This window comes from Chelmon rostratus, chromosome 11 (genome assembly GCF_017976325.1).
Source record: "Chelmon rostratus isolate fCheRos1 chromosome 11, fCheRos1.pri, whole genome shotgun sequence".
NCBI classification, from domain to species: domain Eukaryota; kingdom Metazoa; phylum Chordata; class Actinopteri; order Chaetodontiformes; family Chaetodontidae; genus Chelmon; species Chelmon rostratus.
In genome coordinates, this window is record NC_055668.1 from 12,815,591 (window position 1) to 12,836,174 (window position 20,584).

Consider the following 20,584-nt stretch of genomic DNA (forward strand, 5'->3'; position numbering starts at 1 on the left):
CGGGGGTCTCGGAGGGGAGGGACAGTGCTGAAGGGATGTAGAACAGGAAAGGCCCGCCTCCTACCATCCCCCCATTCTCTGTTTCCTCTCCTCGCTCCCACCCTGCAGTGACCTACTCCCCCTTGCCGCCCCCTCCTCAAATCTAAACCCAGAGCTCAATGCCCCCCTTGTCTCTCCATTCTTTTCCAAGCCTTCAACTACAATCCAGCTGTCTGCGTTTCCACCCTCACCCGCCCATTTGGCCAACATGTCTTGTTTTTGTTCATATTTCTTAAAAGCCTTATGAATAACCTGTCAACTAACTATCCCATTCTCCTCTCCACTACCTCAGTCCTGTCCAATCTTCCATCAACACCACTATCCCATCACCTTCCCAACCAAAAACTGCTTGTTTTCCCCGTCTCTTGTCCACGCCCGGCCTATCTTTGTGCCGTTACAGCTGCGTATATCAGCGCTGAATACTGGAGAATAAGAAGCCATTTATCTGTCTGTGGTTTCCACATTAGAGGTTTGGGTCTGATCCAAACAGGAGAGATTCCTTCTGTGGGTGGAGAACTCCCTGACCTCTTTAAAGGCTTTGGTTTTGTGTCTATGTCAGCATGTTTGCGTGCTTATAAAGCGGCAAGTATGGACAAAGTGGGTGAGGGAATGCATTCGGCACCTCTGGCGAGCGCCTAACCGTGGCCCGAAACCAGGCCGGGAATGTGCACACGAGCCGGCGTGCGCCCGTCTGTGCATTTCTGTGTCCGATGATCAGATGATCAGATCAGTCATGAGTGTGTGTGTTTCGCAGGGTGATCTACCTGCAGGTGAGCATGAACGAGGGCCTCTCCTACATCACCAGCTCCGTTCACATCACTACTACTGAATGTGTGAGTACATCCTGTCTGCATTTAGTCTGCACTATTACAACAACTCCTGATGATGTTTCCCTGTGGCATGCGTTCTTATTTGCATCAACTTCCTTTCAACCTTCTGACTTCCTCCTGGTTCTCCAGCCGTCTTCTTCTTCTCTCCTTCCTCTCTGAGGTCTCCTCTGTTGTGTCTGTCCATCAGAGGAGGCTGTGAGTACTCTTGCTTTTCTTTTTCACCTTTTCTCGCCACTTGTCTTTCAGTTCAGTTTAAGTTTAACCTTAATCCTGCCGTTCTCTGTGTGTGTGTGTAGTTCGACGGCACCATCGTGCTCATATCGTTGCTGGTGGTGTTCCTGCTGTTGGCTCTGCTGCTGATGTGGTGGTTCTGGCCTCTCTGCTGCACTGTGGTAAGTCTGAACTTCATTATTTTGACACCGTGGTCATTTCTTGATTATACTGTTATTTCTCTCATGACATTTTATTTTTAAATCTTCAGGTAATCAAAGAACCTCCACCACCTCCCCCTCCAGAACCAGTAAGACTTTTCTCTATTCATTCAGGAAACAGGGATTCATGCTGTATTATCAGAGTTCATATAAAGTCTTGAGAGTTTGGAAAATGCCTAATTTTAACTGTTATATGTTGAAGGTTAGGAATATGCTCGAATTTGAATGTACTCCTTGAAAATGCTGGATTTCCAACATAGTCTGGTGTTTCATCACCACAAACACCCATGTAAACAAAAAATATTTTAATATTTGAAATGAAACAATCTCGCCGTCATATTTGTTTGTTGTCTGAGAGACAGTAAAAGAAATGAATGAGTTGCCATGAGCATGAAGCCTCTCTAATGTAAATATATGCATAATTTCTCATCTAAACATGTAAATAGACTGAGTAAAAAATTAAGTATAGTAAAACTGAATTTTAGAAATTTCTTATACCACTATAAACAACACCATTGTAATTCATTACGTCATACAGTATATCCTCTGGTTGCAATTCAAATGATTTTATTCAGTAATGATTTTCCTTAAAAAAACAACACAGGGATCTTTTTGTTCATTTGATCATTTTTGTTGTTTGAACAGATACAGATTCTGCTGTAGTCGCTGTTATACGCAGACATGTGAACTGTTTATTAATTGATTTAAAGGCTGCCTGTGCTTTGACGCAACTAAAGATACCAAAAAAGCAAGGTTTTTTTCTTGTGTTCACTCATCCCTCATGGCTCGATAAGTCCTCTGTTGATCCCTCATTCTGGAAATTAGCGACAATTAAATAATCGTGATCAAAACATACAGTCAAAGTTAATATGAGCAGCTGTTAAGATAAACAACGCGATGGTATACATTGATTGCTGTGCGTATAGAGGAAGGTTGTAAATTTTATTTTTTGCAGTTGCATTTATAAAAACAATTTAGATGGGATGCTAAAGGCTTGAGAGTGTGGGAATTTTTGGTTTGAGCTGTGTCATGTAATGAGTCTCACTCTAAGGACTCAGATGATGATGACGGGATGCCCAAGAAGAGGTGGCCCACAGTGGATGCATCCTACTATGGAGGAAGAGGAGTGGGTGGCATCAAACGCATGGAGGTATGCATACCACACACACACACACACACACACCTATTCCTCTGTCCATCACTTCATTACATAGACTTACATTCATTTCCAGGAGACTTACCCTAATCATAACCATAACCACTACTTACCAAACCCTAATTCCTACCCTAACCTTAACCCAAATCCTCACCCTAAAATTTAATAATTTTAAATTATGGGGACTTGTGTTTTGTCCCCATAAGAAAGATAAGTCCGCACAATGTGACTGGAACCAGATTTATGTTGCAACGATGTGAGTTATTCAAGTCCACACACACATTTTAAATGCTCAAAAGAATTTAATGTGGCTCTCTTAGGTGCGATGGGGGGAGAAGGGGTCCACCGAGGAAGGTGCTAAGCTGGACAAACCCAAAAATGCTGTTGTAAAGATGCCAGAGCAGGAATTTGAACCATATGAGCCAAAGCCCCGAAAACCGCCCCGCCGCCTCCCACAGCAAAGGAGGTGGTACTCGCCCATCAAGGTTGGTTTCGTAGTAAACTATAGTGAGAATTTTAAATGTACGTTCAAGGTTTTTGATTCTATATGAAATATTTTTTTCTTGCATCAATGTGTTCCTTCTGGGTTTTCCAGGGGAAGCTCGATGCTCTGTGGGCTCTGTTCAGGAGGGGCTATGACCAGGTATCTCTGATGAGACCACATCCCGGAGACGAGGTGAGCCTGCCAGTCACATTTTGTCTTCACCTAGAGTATGACTGGAAAATCAGATGCACCGCAAACAGGCATAATGACTGACACAAAAGTGTAATTTGGTAATTATGTGTCATTTTCGGGATTGCTCTGTGGGTACCAACCACTTAAAAGCTTTTTATGAGCAATTTGGATGGTACAGTGTGTTTCCCGTCTCTGTATGTGGACAACTGAGCATCTGCATTCTGTTTTTCTGTCTGTCGCACTGCATAAAGACGACATGTGTCGGCGAGCAGCATGTACAGCTTCAACACAGCAGCTCAGTACCGATTGTCTACGCACACACACAGCGAGTCAATGAGCTGCTGGTACCACTCGGCTCGTCAAAGCTGCCATTGTTCAGTAGGACTGTACTCTTCTGTGCTCTTCTTTGAGAAGTCCCTGAAAGCGACTGGGCTTCTATGACGTTTCCAAATAGCATGTTACACACACTCGCTCTCAAGTGCTAATTATAGTAAAACCAGCCACTGTGTCGAGCTGGGTTTTATTTGCTTGGTTTCATGTAAAATTCTGAAAAAATGTAACGTGCTGTAATACCGGCCACCAGTGCTGCTCCTGAAAAAAACTCATAAATCAGAACATCGCTGGCCAAGTGTGTGTGACAGAGCAAGAGAGAGCAGAGCGGCCCTGTTATCTAACCTTGACCCAGTGTATGGCATCCCATAACCCCCACATGTTTTCATCATCGCACCGGTTGTCATGGTGAAACATCTGCTCCGTTGTAAATGGTGTCATTGTCGCCTCTCGTAGCTGAGGCCATATCGCCGTGAAATTTATCGATTTGTTCTTTGAATGGCGTGATTCATCTTTCTGGTTTGATTCGGGGAACAGCACGAGTGTGCGTGTTTGCTGTATTCGGAGTCTATAAAAGTGGTCGTCTTCAATGATTTTATCCCTTCTTTCCAATCTTAGATGGGGAACAATTCATCTCTGTCATCAGGACAGAAGTTTCTTGAGCCTTTGTCAGCCACTTTCTGTGGGGCTGCGGTTCACAGAGCCGCTCAACAATGACCCCCACAACTCCCTTCACGAGCCATTAACTGCAGAAAATGAAAGGCTACTTCTCACATGGAAAGAAATGAGTGGAAAGAAATCCACTTTTGTTGCGAGGGGGATAGTTGCCATATCAGACATGAAAGACGACAGTGATTCCTCGTGCTGACAAAAGCCGGGCGCAGATCTAAATTCTCAGCGTGAATTCTTCACAGTAGTGATGTCAAACACCTTCACGAGAGCAAGAAGCTGCAGCGGGACGACAAACAGCAGAGAGGGATTACAGAAAGCCCAACGAGGCTGGCGAAAAGCACAGCGTTAACAAGCGTGGATCAGACTCCCTGATGCAGATTGTTAACCAGCAGCTCGGGAGGAGCTCGTCCTGCTTTCTCCCCACATTACCGCTGCTTCACTGCCTCTGCAAACGGCCATCAGCGGGCTGCCAGTTTCTGCCACACTCCCTGTTCTGCGTTTGATCTCTCCCTGCTGTGTGTGCGTGCGTGCGTGCACGTGTGCGTCACTGTAACGTGTGTGTCAGCTCTCCCGAGCGAGCGTCACACAAACAGATGGGGAGCTGAAAGGCCACGAGCCATATTGTGACAGAAGAGATTCCCTTCTTTTGTCCCCCGAGCTGACGGCACTGATGGCCTCGTCGCACAGACCAGACCAGACCAGAGGGCGGCCACCATCCCTGCGTACTCACACATGGGCGGCGCCCCCCCCCCCCCCCCCCCAACACTTTACACAGCTTCAGTTTAACTCAGTTCATCTCTCATCCGTATCACACAGTTTTCATTAGGAGACTGAGTTTGCTCAGTTGCCACGGAGATTTTTAATTGGAAAAAAATGATGAGCAACATCTGTTTCAAGTATCAGTTTCTCTGGTATTCTGGATGATCCACAGGAACTGCTGTTAACAGCTATCACAGGGACTATTTCCTCCGTAGAAAGTAGTTCCAGTGAAAAGTGTCGTGATCCTTCATTATCCAGAGCACTGAATGCCAACCAGGAAGCATCTGCAGCTGCCCGGTGGCACGTGGAAGGATTATGGGGTGTAGTTATTGTCACAATAACCAGTCAGCAGCTACTGCTACTACATATATGGCTACCACAAGATTTAAGTGATAAATATTTTACGTAATTTAGCTTAGCAGACCCTTTGATAGACTCTAAATTGTCCGTAGGTGTGAATGAGTGGTGTGCATGGTTGTCTGTCTTTATGTGTAGCCCTGTGGTAGGCTGGTGACCTGCCCAGGGTGTCCCCTGCCTTCGCCCGAGAGACGGCCGGGATAGGCTCCAGCCCCCCCGTGACCCTGCAAAGGATTCAGCGGTGTATAGATAATGGATGGATGGATGGACCCTTTAATACTCAGTCTCTCCGTTTCTGACGTTATTCGACATTAAGTGTTGCACCTTTCAGAGCAGCATATGTGCTCTATGACATGTGTTAACTCTTGTGGGGACACACGGAGCGTCTTCCTCACGCGAGTGGATCGCTGTAATGTCACGCGAGGTGACAGGCAAAGCTGTCAGGTCGGATGTGTGTCTCCGCTCTCTCGTCTTTCTCCTGTTTTCTTTACTTTAATGGCGACAAACGTGCGCACACATCGGTTCCCCGTGAACGGCCACAGAGGGAAGGGCGAAGTGTCGGGGCTCAGGGGGAGAAACTGGGGCCGGACAGAGGAGTGGTGTGAACAGGGACGCTGGAGGTGCTTTAGGGTTTTGTTTTTCTCCTAAAAAGGAGCTGAGGGGTTTTAAGTAAACAATCGCCAAGAGGGGAAGTAAAGCAGTGACAGACTTTACAGCCGCGGGGAGACTGGCCATCACAAGCGACACATTGCTGACCTCTCACACAGCTCATCTATGTGCATATCATTTACCTCAAAGTGGGAAAATCTCCTCTTTTTGCCACTTTCCTGTTGCTCTTTTTGCAACCAACGGTATGTTTCTTGACGCTGCCTCGCAGCCAGCCCCCTAGCCTTTCTCTCCCCTGTTATTCATGAGGCCGAGGTTTCATTCAGGCCATATGTTCTGTTGGAGGCATGCTCACAGTCACACACAAACACAAACACACTCATATTCATGAGCTTGTGTTCTCATTGTGTCCATATGCTGTCTCTGGTGTTGTGCTGCTGCTCACAAACTGGCCCTTTCACCACGGCCCCGGTGACAAGACCGAAGCAGTCACCCCCCCAACGGTGCCCCCCCCACACACAACAATTACACACCCCTCATATAGGCAAACACACAATGGCCCCCTCAGTCACAAAGCTACTGCTGCTGGGATCCTCTTATTGGCCCCTGTGTGACTTTAGGGCCTCTCTGTTTAATAAGGTGTTATAATCAGACCACCAAGGGTCTGTGACACAGAGACCTACTCTCCATCCTTCACACACTGACTGAGGAAGACAGGAGTTTCTGTGTGTGTGTGTGCAGGAGGATGCTATGCAGTGAACAGAGAGGGGAAACCATCAATGAGAACAATAAGAGAAGCGTTCCATTCTACCAGACTTGTAAATTATGTTAAACGCCAAGAGGCCTCTGTTAACTATTGTGGGGATATTTAAATCTCCCTTTTCCATTCCAACAAGTCAAGCACATAAGAGACATAAACCACTTTCTGTTCTGCATCAAGAGGGGCCGCATCGCAGCAGAGGCTCCTGCAGAAGAGGAGGGGAAATGGGGAAAGCTGCAGCCTGCAAAAGCGTGTGTGTGTGTGTGATAACTTTGTCAGTGCCTGTCTCTGCTAGCATCACAGCTATTGTAGTGCAGGTGTGGACAGAAGACAGAAGCAGCTCTGTGTGCCCTCCAGGGCTTCAAACACACATGCCTCTGTCAGCAGAGCTGGGCAAAGGCTCACACCAACCACCCTGGCTGGTGGATCTCAGAAGCTCATTGATTTTGCACAGACAGACTCCGTTTTAATCTGTGTTCTGCACCGAAATGATGAGTCGTCGCTGTGGTTTAACCTTCGTCTGTCTGTCTGTGTGTCGTGCAGGGTCGCTGTATTAGTTTCCAACGGGTCAAAGATGGAGAGTCCACCCCGAACAACCAGGCTCCTCCTCGCACACATCACTCTCCCTCGCCTCCTCCTCCTCCGCCCGTCGAACAGCAACCTCTGGTCTCTAACTCCGTCCCCCGTACGAAGCCTCCATCGAGAGGGCCCCGCACCACGCCGCCCTCCCGCGCACCCCCTCCCGTGTTCCAACCCCCTCCAGGTCCACCCCCAACCCGCGCGCCCCCTGGGCCTCCAGGACCCCCGCCATCTCGACCCCCACCCAGGCTCTGATGATGACGAGAGGGCCTCCGATGAACAACTGATACATCAAGTCTTTGCGTTAAAAAAAAACCATGTCCTCCTTTCACCCTAAAGACTGAGACAGCAGAGAGGCGTAAAATCTTATAAGGCAGGAGCTCTGACCTGAAGCTCTGTGCTTTGTTGCTGGACAGCAAAAAATATTTATCTGATATCAAAATCAGCTACTGACTTTCATCAAAGGTCACATTTTTTCTAAAACACACCAACATTATAGGAAAGACAAGCATGTAGTTACTTGATTAAGCCTGTGTGTAGAGTAATAGACGTCATGTGGACTGAGGCGGTAAGAGTAAGTGCAATCCTTTCTGGAAATTCAACCAAATGGATTTACGTGTTGAAAGTTAGATTGTGACAGTTTATGTGTGTGTGATGGTAAACAGACTTATTTACTTTGGGTTGGTAGAGACTAATATTGGGTGAGGACGTGGTGAAAAATGCAGCATGTAGTGAAAGATAACGATGTCGGTGATGTTGGCTCTTGGTTTTTTAAATGTATATCTTAGGTTGCTACAAATCAGCCTGTTTCATCATTTTACCTTTTCAACCAAAGAAACCTTTTTTACATCCTACTTAAAATCCAGTGTAAAAGTTCATTGATCTTATTGCAACTGCAGGGCAGTTTCTCCATATTTTATTTATTTTAATACAAGCCCTGTCTGCATCTGTTTTCTTTTTAGTGTCAGGTGGCTTTTCAAATTTTGAGGAAGGGGAAGATTAAAGTGGAAACAAGGGAAGCATCCTGATGTATTTGATTGCATTGAAAATTAGTATCTTCAGGGTTCTCCTGTATACTGCATTTACTGACTGAAATGATCATTTGCATTATTTCTTTATTAACAACCTTTTGTGTCTGTCTTCAATAAACAAAATGGGTTTTTTTATGTGCTGCCTGACTGTGATTTCTTTTATGGTTATTAAAAGTGTTAAAAAAATGTGGCATTATATTTCAATAAGACTTTTTTTGCAGTCACACTGTGAATCACCTTACAAACACGCCAGGGTCAGTGCCGCAGAGACCTAATGACATATTTATTAGTTAATTGGATATTGCAAGCGGCAGCATTTGGTGTTGTTATGGGGTTCTCTTAAAGCAACGTTCTGAATTAAGCTAATTACACTTCAGCTGCTGTCAAGACACTAATAATCTAACCATGACGTTTATATAGGTGTCCTGCAAAGTTATTGCGAAATTCACTGCATTTGGATTTGTTCAAAGTCACATTTCTGGAATACATCAGCGCTCTGAAATACATCTTTTTACCACTTCTTTCTTAATTTAAACATATGGCATACAAATCCTGCATTGTGCTTCCAGCAGCTTAAGGACAGAATTCAAACCAAATTTCTAAAAACTAATTTTCACTTTTTCATTCTGTAATATTTTGTGTAGGAAAAAAAAGTGAATTTAAATTCAACTCTGTAACACAATGAGGTGGGTAGGAAGTGAAATGGTCTGAATACCTTCTGAAGACACTTTATATATACACATCTACGCTCTGATGATGCCCAGTCTGAGAATGTCCTGAATCAGCACAGGACATCTGCCCCCCCCTCCTCCGAAACACTGCCTGACACACTGAGCTCAGTCACAAAACAGTGCAATTAGGAGGTCAGTCTGCCACTACATGACTCATTTCTCTGCAACCCATTGAGGGAAATGAATCACATGAGGCTCATGGTATGTGAACTCACCCTGCACAACCAGAACCTACAGCTTCCCTCTCCGTGTCTTTAAAAGGAGCTGCACTGAAGGCACACTTAACCACAGGCTGCAGATAACTGTGGGCTTCTGTGAGGAAAACTATCAAAGAGGAAAGCATTGATTTATACGTTTCAGAGCAGCTTTAAATCTGTATTTAAATCATCTTTAAATGCATTCATGAAAGCACTAATGCACTGTTAATAAGCCAGAAGTCTACAGCGCCCTCAAGTGACCACAAATTACATTACACTTCCCAAACCTCTCTTATTGTCTGTCTACACATCTAGACAATGTTCACATGTATATTTATCAGAAAGGAGAGTTGATTGATCTTTTTTTGACAGTAAATGTATTTTCCATTTGGTCTGTCAATATCTATCAAGGCAGGTACGGCACATACAACACACACACACTGACTACTGACTGTCGTTAGAGCTGTCTAACGCCAGTCAGAGCATTTAAAGAGTTTACAAGGATGGAACAGTTTAAAAACAAACTGGTTTCACCTTCAATGAGTCTGTCTGAAATACACAGACATACACACACATCCAAGGTGTATGTCTACATTTTAGTATGTTTATCAACACACCAACACACATGTTTCAAGTCCATTCTGAAATATTATCACGTTCTTCAAGCTTTCCCCTTCCTCTTCTGCATTTTCTTTCCAGACAGCGCCCCCTTCTGGGCTCCTTTCACCATGCCCTTGAACTGGCCGTGCAGTTTGGCACGCTTCCTGTGGACACACAAAGGACGAAAACATGTTAGCGCCTGGTATTCTCATTTAAATCTGCTCCTCGTCAGAGAAGTTCATGAAAATCTATGAAAACAAAAATGCTGCCAGTACCTGCGATTGAGCTGGGCCTTCTTCAGAGGGATGTAAGCGTAAGGATCAAGCTTTCCTTTTTTCTTCACATCTCCTTTTCCTTTCTGTGAGATGTGGGATGAAAGAATAAGACACTCAGAACTATAGTTTCTTAGCAACACCACCTGCAGTGTGCCTTTCTGCATGTTGTCGGACTCACCTTTGACTTGTAGTCTGCCCCGATGTCTTCCTTTCCTCCAAGGGGTCTGTGGATACCCGAACCCCCGGCTGAGAAGAAAAATTATGTGTTTCTTAGTCTAAATTCGTTATGCACACAATGCTTTCTAATCATGTCGCAACTCCAGAATTTTCCCAAATATTAACCTAAAAAGAGATAATGTGATCTCGAACTCCTGCCTATGACCTAAAATTGCTGCCAACTTGCTTCCAGTCTACCTTTATACTTAAGCTGGGGTTCAATGTCCATGTCCTCATCAAAGTTGTCATCTTGGAACTTCCTTTTCTGTGTCTTTTTCTGAAGGTGATCAAAAACACACAAATGATAAATGAAAAACAGCAATAAACATGTCTCTACAGCCACAGGAAAGCCACATAAATACTGTGTGACATAGAGCAGCACTCACACTCTTGACTCCAGCCTCTTCTAGGATATCTTTCATCTCTCCCTCATCTGTGGGGAAAGTTAACAGGTTATTAGCCATGTTTCCATTTAACTGTAAAGGGAATTTGAAGTGAACTTTTGAAATGTTGCAAATAAAAAAAAATGGAAACAACAAAAACACAAGAGCCACAACAGACTTGTTTAAGAGAGCAAAATGCTGTTAGCAGCCGTGGGAATACATTCAAAGTGATCCTTTATTATGCACGATTATCCTTCACAATCACAGTAAGTGGAATTTTAAGACGAAATAATGAGTGGATTAACCACGCTGTTTCAATCAGCTAGGATCAGAGGAGTGACACCTGAATGTATTTTACCAACCGTCTTGACAAGGAGGATGGATTATGTGTCATGACCAGACACAGGGGAGGAGGCTACTAACGAGGTTTTCTTTGGACAACTTGTAAGTTAACATTAACTTGTTAATGGCAGCTGGGAACACGGTGCAGACCGGGTCTCCTGGCCGGGTTCTGCCTGACATCTCTCAGTGTTGCACTGGTCCCGGTCTTCAAGTAATAGACAGGTCCTCTTCGAATGCGAGAATACATTTCTAAGTCTTTTTTTTGGGTTTGGTCATGATTTTTTTGGACAGCTGATCACTCATGTGAGTTGTTGGTGTTTGCTCAGAACTTAGTTGGAAAAGGTGTTTCCATCTCTAATAAACGCATAAACTCCTTTTGGAAAAGGCAATGTATAAGACAGGTGGACTAACTGGAGGATTTCCTCTTACCTTTGTCTTTTACATTCTCCTCTTCGTCCTCTCTGATAATCAGCCGTCCGTCTGACGTCACCTTGAAGCCGTGCTCAACCCTGGCACTCTTTTTCAGCGCCGGGTTGGTGGCTGAGAAACAACAAAAAGCATGTTAACAAATACCAAGACACAATATTTATTGAGCTTTTTTCTTGATAAACACATGCAGGCTCACAGTAACCATCTGTTACCTAGCACTCTCTGGGAAACCTTGGGATCCAGGAAGTTAAGTGGGTCATCTTCCTCTCCTTCTTTGAGCCAGGCCCGTCCTTTCTGCGGTTTGCCTGCCTTCTTCTGAGCATTACCGGCCTTCCCTTCATCCTCTGACAAATCACTGTCGGACTCTGCAAGGATGTCCTCAATACTAGAGAGGAGAAGACGGCAGGTTTTTAAGGAGCAAGTGGGGTACATGTATAAAGGATGGCAGGGTTTTGTGTTTGGGAACAGTAGTCTACCTTGTGCTCTTCATTTTAGGTGCCTCCTCTTCGCTCTCTGAGTCGTCCTGCTGCTCTGCGGCCTGTTTCCGCCTCTTGGTGCGAGCCTCAGCCTTGCGGATGTTTGCGAGCACCTTGTGGTGTTCTGCAGGCAGCATGCTCTTCACCAGCTCAAAACTGGAAATCCAGCAGATTGTTAGACACAAAAATACACACAGAACATGACTCTGTACCATGGTACACTGACTGCCGGAGCAGGGTTTCTGTTATCTGGTAGTTACAGGTTTTTAAAGGGAAAATCTGTTGAAGACCGACATGCTTCATTCTCTCTGGTCATAAAGTCTGCTGAAAGTTAGATGTGAAAATATTCTGATGTGGTCTGTTTTACCCTGCTGCTTCCCTGGATCCTCTCCCGATACTTTCACATCTAAATCATTAAATTGAAGATTTATTTCAACCAAACCAGAGTTGATGGTGTTTGTTGGATCAGTGAAAGATGAGGCACACTGGAATGAAGTGTGCTTTACCATGTTAAAATAATGGCTTCTGGTTAACCAAAAAAGGATCTTACTCTTTAACAATCAATCAGTCGATCTCTGTAGGGATCCTTTCCATCATGTTGTCACTTAGAATAACGAGTCTGTCAGGGGCAAAACACTTCTGGTAGACGTACACTAACGGTGCACAAACAACACATTGCAGCCCGTTTCACAGCTGCTGGCTGCAGCGCTCTCACTCAATACTGAACCACTTACAAAAAATGTTGTTTCCATTAGTCACTTGGAAACAAAAACATGGGAAAACAGGGTCCATAAACACAGATAACATTGACCGGAATTTCTTCCATTTGTCCGGGACATTGAAATCTTTCAGGATACGTGGACCGGCACCAGCTCTTCCAAACAGAAACAATGAGGAGGACATGTGGAACTGTTTCATCTTCAGCTCTAACCTCTATTCCAAAGCAATCAGAGTTTAGGAGGAGTCAGCTGTGCCATTATAAAACAAAGCTCTTCTTTGTTAATGTGAGCATATGATAAGTATTGGTATAATAGGTATTATTGCTAACATCTTCCAATAATTTCACTGGACAGTCCTTTAATCAATTGTGTTTACAACAAGACTGTTTTGGTTAACTGGTAACAGAAAAAAAGGGAATCAGTAATCAGAATCATCCCTGATTATCAAATATTTGCTCCTAATGAAGTCCAGCACAGACATCAATCAACTCTGTGCAGTTCTTTTAAGAATACAGTGACAGACATTTGTTAACCAAGCTCTATATCACATGTCCCAAAACGCAAATATGTAACATGATTACGTACATGCGTTTGTCCACTTATGTGCTGATATAAGGTAAAAGGGATTTAGTGACACTGCTGTGGAAGTGCTGAAGACACAATCTGAAATAATCCCTTAAAAAAAGACGTGCATCATCACACACACCACCATGTCTCCCTCAGAGCAGCTAGCTAGCTGCACGACACCCGGGAGTAAAAAAAACACAAAGGGAGCGAAAGACTAGCAGCACTTACCCAAACTTTCTGATGAACTTAGTGAAGATGTTCTTCAGTTTGGTCCTGAAGTGCCTCCTCACGTCGTCTTTGATGCTCCCGACGCCCTCCATCTGAACATGAGAAAGAGTGAAGCCTGTATTAAATGAGGGCACAAAACTCTTTACTGTGGACTCATGAATCTATAATGCAGGTCTCTACCATGACGGTGACGTGTGACGCCAGCGTTTTGGGGTCCATGATGAAGAGGATGACCTTGATGAAGCCCAAAGCCGCCTTGACTACCTCTCTGGTACGAGAGGACAGCAGGAGACAAACATTGTGCAGCAGTGGCTCCCTGGTGCTCGCCTCGATGCTGTCTAGGAAGGAGAAGGCACCAGACTGAGTCTGCCAGTCCGCGAACACAAGCAGTCAAAAACACGAGCAGGAAATAGCTGAAAGTCAGCGGCCCCTACCTTTATACTCAAAGATGAGTCTAGTAAGCGCCAACACTGTACAGGTGATCATGGTGACGGAGCCTGTGAGTCCTGCGTACACCAACACCAGATACTCCTCCATGGCAGCTGGATCACAGACGGATACTCAGTTAGGATTTTAAGCATTCACTTGAAATGAGAAACTTGTGTCCACATATACAGTTAAGACAGGTTCATATAGTTTTTAAAGAGTACAATTCAAGCACTTTCAAGATACCAAGAATTCAAAAGCCTTATTTTAGCAGCTGTTCAGATTAAATTTGATTTCATATTTTGATCAGGGATATTTAATGCTTGCCAATTTCAATGTCAGGAGACAAACAAATATGACATTTCATATAAAAAAAAAGATTTGTGGTTCATATGACTGATTGTGAAAATAAAAACACCATGTTGCAAAGAGTGTAATTGCAAGTATATGTCTAACCTTGAAAACGGTTATAATTTTTGCATTTTCCAGACTTTCAAGACGTTGCATAGACAACAGAAGGACGACAGGTGTGTCACCTTTTGTGTTGCCGCAGAAGCGGATGAATGCGTTTCCTATTTCCACCAGCAAAGTGTAGGCGTTCTTACGAGCTCCAACAGACACCTCCTTGGTACATATAATCACCTGAAAGAGACAACAACCTCATAAAGATGATAAATACCGGTATCCTCTGCGTGTGTTTGCCAGGACTTATTTGTGTTTGTACCTCTGGCAGCAGTGTGGTGATAAAGTCTTTGTGTTCTTCACTGAGCCTTTTCACGATGTGGATCAGACACTTCAGTCTCGGCTGAGGAAGATAGGATCAGAGAGCTCGGTAAATCAAGGTGTATAGTCCCATCTAGTGTCTGCTTCATTTTCTTCCTCTCTACACAGCAGTCTCACCCTCTTTGCTGGCGATGAGGCGTTTTTCAGAGTCTCCAGCAGGACAGCTTTGAGCGTTTCCAGATTCGCCACGACAAACGACCTGCACTCATCACTCTCTCCTCCGCACAGCTCCTCCAGCACGCGGTACGCCTTCTTCTGCATGCCCGGCTCTTTGGTCTGCAAACAGCAGATCCAGGAGTTAAAAAGGAAAATACTTGGCCTCAATAGCTGTGATTTTAAAAAACAGAGAATGTCGTTCAGCACACTGTGTGTACGCTTACCTCCAAATATGGCTTAATCAGCTCAAAGGTTTTAGTCATGGTGGCCTCGTCTACAGAGGGAGCCATGGTAACCAAAAGGTCCATCATTGATAGCCTGAGAGATAAAGGCAGACAGAAGAGTGAGTACACTAATATGTATTCTATGACAGACATGAGTCTATGGCAATATATCAGTATTCATGTCCTACCGTGTGAACTCAGTGGTCTCTGTGCTGATGAGTCTGTCAGTGGCTTTTTGCAGGAATGTACAAACCATCTGAGGATGATGATGACTGTGATTAGTAAGACACCGGTACAAGAAATATGGCCAGTAACAGGACAGACAGCCTATCGGAAAGTATTTATTCTAGACATGGTTTTTCCATGCACGGGAAACATTGCGCAGCAGAATGAAAGCAAACTTTACTCACCTGTCTTTCGGTGACACTTAAATAGACCTTGATGGTGTCTAACACAGCCATCCTGTATGCACCAGACTCTCCAGCTGCAGGCTGCAGGCTGTACACGTTGAAGAAGATGGGCAGGAAGTTCTTGGAGAAGCGTCCCAATTCTGTCTTCTCCTCCTCTACAGACACAAAAGCAGACACACAGGGGGTTTGGGATGACTTGATTCAGGAATAAGAAGTGTGTCATCTCTCTCTGGATGTGTGCATCTTCCTACCGGTGGAGCTCTTGTTGATGATGGTGCGTAGAGCCTGGCACACCGTGAGTCTCAGGTCTGGACGTTCGTTAATAGCCATGCCGAGTACCCGGGCGATGCCTTTGAAAGAGGCCAGCAGGTCCACGGGACATGTACAGAAGCCAGGGAGCATGGTCCAAATCTGAAGAAAAAGTACAGACACCCACTTCTAAACAGCTCATTCACTGTAACCCTTTCCTCCGAAAACACCAAAGTTAAGTGAGAGTAGAGCTACCTGTAGCTGTAATGTTTGGTAGACTTTGGCCTCAAGCTTCTGTCCTGCTTGCTCCAACTCTTCGGCTACAACACAAGAACAGAGTCATCCATTAATAAACATTAAAAAATACGATCACCCGACCCCTTCAAGTGCAGCATCACACACTTACCTCTTTGCTTGAGTGTAGAGGCCAGAGGGAGGAAATAAGAAGTGAAGAAACCAAGGTTGGTGTTCTTCACATGATCCCGTATGACGGGGACCAGCCAGCTGCGTGGGAACTCCAGGTCATCCCTGGAGGGGGACAAAACACAACACTCATTCAGTTAAACCACTGTAATGACAAGAAGGCCGCGCCACGGTGTTTGTGCGTCCACTTACTCGTAACCGGTGATGTTGAGAGGCACTGCACCCAGCACAACTTCAGGCCCCATGCTCTCCACAGCTCCTCCTACAGCCAGGTCCAACTCACCACTGAAGGGGAAGTGAGGAGTGGAGCGCAGGTCTGCCAGAGACTGCAGGGACTGTCGGGGACACAATACAGCAGACTCAGGCAAAGTTCTCTCCTTCTTTACTCACATGGTGGTCTACAGATATAAATGACTGTACCTTGGTCATGATGGGGTGAGCTTGTTTCCCTGCAACTCGATAGAAGCAGCCCAGGACCTGCAGCACAAACGGCCAGGAGGCATGGAAGCGATACGACAGCCCTTCTTCTACAACGCTGGAACACACAGACACAGCCACAATAATCATAATGAGTCTCTACAGAAAAGGGGGGAAAGACTGAGGCTAGCTCGGTTAGAGAACTCACCGAAACATTTTGCAGACATATGAGGGGTTCCCTGCAGAGGCTGTGGCAGTGATTCTGCCCATTTCCTCCATGCAAGGGGCAACACATTCAGTCAACAATGTCTGAAACAGAAAACATATATAAATCATCAATCAGGGCCCTGCATATACTGTGAAAAATGAAAATCAGCTGAATCTTTTAGAAAGATTTACTAATTTTGCAGACCTCCTTGTCTGGAATACATCTTTAAAGATTTGATTACAATGCAAGAAATAACCTGAGCCTGGCAGGCCTTGACAAACAAAAACATCTTTATCAGTTAGCGGATAACGTCTTTACCTTTAGCGTATTGGCAGCTGCGGAAACCACCTGAGTGTGAGGCGACAACAGACAGGACATGGTGGCAGAGAAAAGGCGAGGGAGGTGACCCAAACTCAGAGAACTCTGCAAACTAGACAAAAACACACAGACTGTTGACTAATCTGAATAGAAAACATGCAATTACCATGATTACATGAACAGATTTGTTACCTTGCTAAGTGAATGTGTGCTTTCTCCATGACAGCGAGCCAGGCCAGCAGAGGCTGCAGGTCGTTCTCACTGGGCAGGTAGTCATAAAGCGCCTGAGGATGACAATTAGCATTTAGCTTTCACACCACATTATGACAGAGCCCCTTTGTGTGGTTTTTATTTCCTCACCGTGATGATCTGTGCGTTGAGTTCTGGTGAGAGGGTGGACGCATTCGGCTTCCCGCTGAACAGCCTGTGAAAGGCCTGCATGGCGCTCGCCGTCACCAGCTGTCGCCAGAAACACAGCAGCCATATTAAAATCTACACATGAGCGCCCGTGAAGGTGAGCAAAGGGTATCTGACTGCACCTATTAAAGTTTTTGTGCCCTCACCACATGGCTGAGTGTCATCACTCGCAGCAGAGTCTCGCAGCAGGACTTGACAGCTCCCAGAGGAAACGTCCCCATCAACTCCTTTAGGAGGCCCAGCACATGAAGTGTGGTGGTGTCCTCTTTGCTCCCTGGGGGGGACAAACAAACACACAACTATTATCTTCATCACAGTGAGAACAATGAATAGGCACATGCCAGCTGTATGCATGAGCGAAGCATGTCAGTGAGTATGTCGACTTACCTCCGGCCTGCTCCATTTCTTTGATGCAGAACTTGGCTGTGGTCACAGCAGCAGGGTGATGGGCTGGTGCATTATCTTTAAACAGGAAGTCACTACCTCTGAGAATGGAGCAAACCCCTTGCTGCGCTGCTTTACGGATCTGACAGACAAAAGTGGAAATAAATTGAAAAAAATGCATGATTTTAGCATCTCATTCAATATTAAATCAACATGTAATGCTGCTGTGGCAGTCACTGGTAGGCTGGTGAGACAGACCTTAGGCTTGCTGTGCACTGTGAAGCTGAGAAGGCCGTGATAAGCCTGAAGAGTAGACGGGTAAGTCCAGACAGATGCATCCTGTTTCCTCAACAAAGTGGCCAGACAGGACAGGATCTATAGGTGCAAAAATGACTAAATCAGCCTTTTCTGCAGTTTATAAATGAACAATAAACAGTCAAACAGCCTCAGAGAGAAGTCTGCTCACCCATCTAAGAGCCGAGGCGGTCTCAGACGTGGCCTGTTTAGACATGACGTCCATCAGAGCCTTGGTGGTGTCCGAGAACTTGGACATGAGCACTGGAGCAGGAACCCTAGGGAACACAAAACCAATCAGATGAGAAACATTTCCAATCACAGCCCATTAGCCTCAAAATGCGTGGTGGGGTTTTTTTTGGAGGAAAGAAAGTTGTTAAAGTCCAACCGTTTCATGACAAGGTTGAGGAGGTACGCCACTGCAGCCTGTGACTCTGCTGAATCAACAACCTCCAGGGTGGTCATCTACAAAAAGGACAACACCTACGTTCACTATCATTTTTCGACACGCCACAAGTTATTTGGTACCGTCTTAGTGAAGATAGTGAAAACAAAAGGGCAGCGCTCACCAAAGCAGCAAAGTACTCTGTTTCAGTCTCCTTCCCTCCTTGACCACGGATCACCTCAGTAACAGCTGCCAACACTGCACAGATCTGTGACACACATCAGGTGAAATGTCATCAACAACTTTGCAGTGCTACCCTCAGTTACTTAGCTTTTGCTCCTGATGCAAGCGAGAAATTTCATTACATCAAAAAAAAAAATCTGCAAAAATCACAAATCAGTTATATAAATCTCTTTTGGTGGGTGTTGTGGATGCATGATCTACCATCAGTATAACAACTACCTCTTTATGAGCAGCAGAGTTGGACTCCCAGTAACGCTGCACCTTTCTGAAGGTCAGGTTGGAGCAGTCCGACAGGCCGCTGAGGAAGGTACCCGAGGTCCTCTCTGAAAACGCCTCATCGGGCTCCTCTTCCATGCAGGCGTCTTTACGGCCGCCTGCACTGAGCTCCAGCGGTCCTGCCTGCAGCTCATTGTGCAGCTTAAGAGCATCGACCGTTAGATCACTCTTTGCTGTAGGGATAAAAATACCACTGCATTAAGCTGACCTCCCCACAAGACAAATGGAAGCCATCCTCGGGCATGATGGGGTCACATCAGAGTCAATGGCATAAACAAGGATACATAAAAGACTGGCATAGACAAGACAACTAGAGTGCTGTCTCAAAGTGCCTAGAGAGCCTATCTGTGTTGTTCTAGCTATATACTCCAACTCGCTGAAAGTGACATGGAATAACGACAAGCCTGAGTGCTGATACACAACTTAAAGGTGCTTGAAGGGGTTTTATATAATATATATACGGCTATGTATGGCTGTAAACATCTTAAAAGTGTAGCTGAAAATCTAAACTTTAACTTCAGACTAAGCATAAACACTAATGTGCTGGAGTACAGAGCCAACATGAGTAAATGTGTGTCTCTGCCCTGACAGTTATAAACTGTTTGTACTGTTACTGTCAGGATTATTTCAGGGTGTGATCTGCCTGGCATCAGCAAGAATGAACAGATATTTTGATCTGACGACACAGCTCAAAATGTGTCTCTGCGGCTCACACAGCCACAAACACACAGCAGTTGTTGACGTTTCAAATCGAGGATTAATCTGACTGACCGGTTATTTCAGATGACCAAAGGCAATAGACGGAAAAATAGAGATACTTTCTGCTGACAGCATTTAATGGCGCAGCATTTACAGTTAGCTTGGGTTGTTAACAAGTTAAATGGCTGACGCTAGCTAACGTTAGCACTAGCCACAGACCCACGTGTGGTGGGAAGCTCACCGGTGGGTCGGCTGAAGAAGCGGCTTTTAGCAGCCTGCCGGAAGCGACTCGTCTGCGGGTTTGAGTCGCTACTGTGTCCTTTCTTCCAACGTTTGAGTTTCGACCCGGTCCCGGATCGAAGTTTGCCCGACTTGACCATTTTCGGGCTGAAAATACTCGCGTTACCCCAAACTGTCTGAGCAGCTCCAGATGACTCTGTCGCTCGGCAAATGACGCCACGGCTGTGCTCACGTGGCCTGGATGTTTTTCTACCAGTAGATGGCGCCATTCAACACTAAACAACATGCACAGCTTTAAAAAAAAACACAGCTGCTCAGCTTGCATGAGAGTACAACTGAGCAGCCATTAGGCTGCTGAGGAAGACTGTGTGATGCGGTTAAAAGCACCGGAAAATGCAAGTGGACCTTGAATTTGGATTGTTTAGTTAGATACTGAGAGATCCATATCCATGTCAAGCAAACTGATTAACATGGTGTATGATATAGCTGAAAGCTCCTGAAAATGCAACAAATGGACCTTGATTTGGCCTTTGTTTAGTCAAACATATACATTATTTTACTGTGTCCTGTATGCACTTAAAACAGGACTTTAAGGGGTTTTATTTTGTTGTGAGCTGTGAGCAGGTCCTATTTTTCCTTCATA

At 45.1% G+C, this 20,584-nt stretch overlaps 2 protein-coding genes across 2 annotated transcripts in view; one reads left to right on the plus strand and one right to left on the minus strand.

Annotated features, from left to right (window-relative positions):
• Positions 1–8,361, plus strand: part of antxr1d (ANTXR cell adhesion molecule 1d) — a 22,373-nt gene extending 14,012 nt beyond the window's left edge. Inside the window, exons 12-18 of the mRNA XM_041946978.1 lie at positions 794–872; positions 1,166–1,261; positions 1,351–1,389; positions 2,352–2,450; positions 2,777–2,941; positions 3,052–3,132; positions 7,160–8,361. Of these exons, the coding sequence (XP_041802912.1) occupies positions 794–872; positions 1,166–1,261; positions 1,351–1,389; positions 2,352–2,450; positions 2,777–2,941; positions 3,052–3,132; positions 7,160–7,450 (850 nt within the window). The 3' untranslated portion in view covers positions 7,451–8,361. The remainder of the gene's footprint in view (positions 1–793; positions 873–1,165; positions 1,262–1,350; positions 1,390–2,351; positions 2,451–2,776; positions 2,942–3,051; positions 3,133–7,159) is intronic.
• On the minus strand, positions 8,328–20,128 carry rrp12 (ribosomal RNA processing 12 homolog). Its single transcript, XM_041946977.1, has 34 exons — positions 19,943–20,128; positions 18,946–19,175; positions 18,668–18,751; positions 18,487–18,563; positions 18,271–18,376; positions 18,063–18,179; positions 17,808–17,946; positions 17,567–17,694; positions 17,364–17,462; positions 17,196–17,287; positions 17,004–17,115; positions 16,686–16,786; positions 16,481–16,595; positions 16,253–16,395; positions 16,044–16,165; positions 15,893–15,957; positions 15,640–15,799; positions 15,389–15,543; positions 15,167–15,234; positions 14,979–15,072; positions 14,716–14,874; positions 14,540–14,620; positions 14,352–14,457; positions 13,824–13,931; positions 13,570–13,727; positions 13,390–13,481; positions 11,876–12,031; positions 11,612–11,784; positions 11,400–11,510; positions 10,632–10,678; positions 10,444–10,522; positions 10,208–10,275; positions 10,030–10,112; positions 8,328–9,918 (listed from the first exon to the last, which is right to left on the minus strand). The coding sequence occupies exons 1-34, from the start codon at positions 20,079–20,081 to the stop codon at positions 9,816–9,818; spliced, it is 3,870 nt and encodes a 1,289-aa protein (XP_041802911.1). The 5' UTR covers positions 20,082–20,128; the 3' UTR covers positions 8,328–9,815.
• Between the last annotated feature and the right edge of the window lie 456 nt (positions 20,129–20,584).

Excerpts from the sequence above, each read along its gene's own strand:
- rrp12 (XM_041946977.1), bottom strand. The coding sequence starts at position 20,081 with ATGGTCAAGTCGGGCAAACTTCGATCCGGGACCGGGTCGAAACTCAAA. Across the intron at positions 19,176-19,942 it reads CTTCTTCAGCCGACCCACCG|CAAAGAGTGATCTAACGGTC; the intron begins GTGAGCTTCCCA and ends TTATCCCTACAG. Across the intron at positions 17,695-17,807 it reads AGAAATGGAGCAGGCCGGAG|GGAGCAAAGAGGACACCACC; the intron begins GTAAGTCGACAT and ends TGTCCCCCCCAG.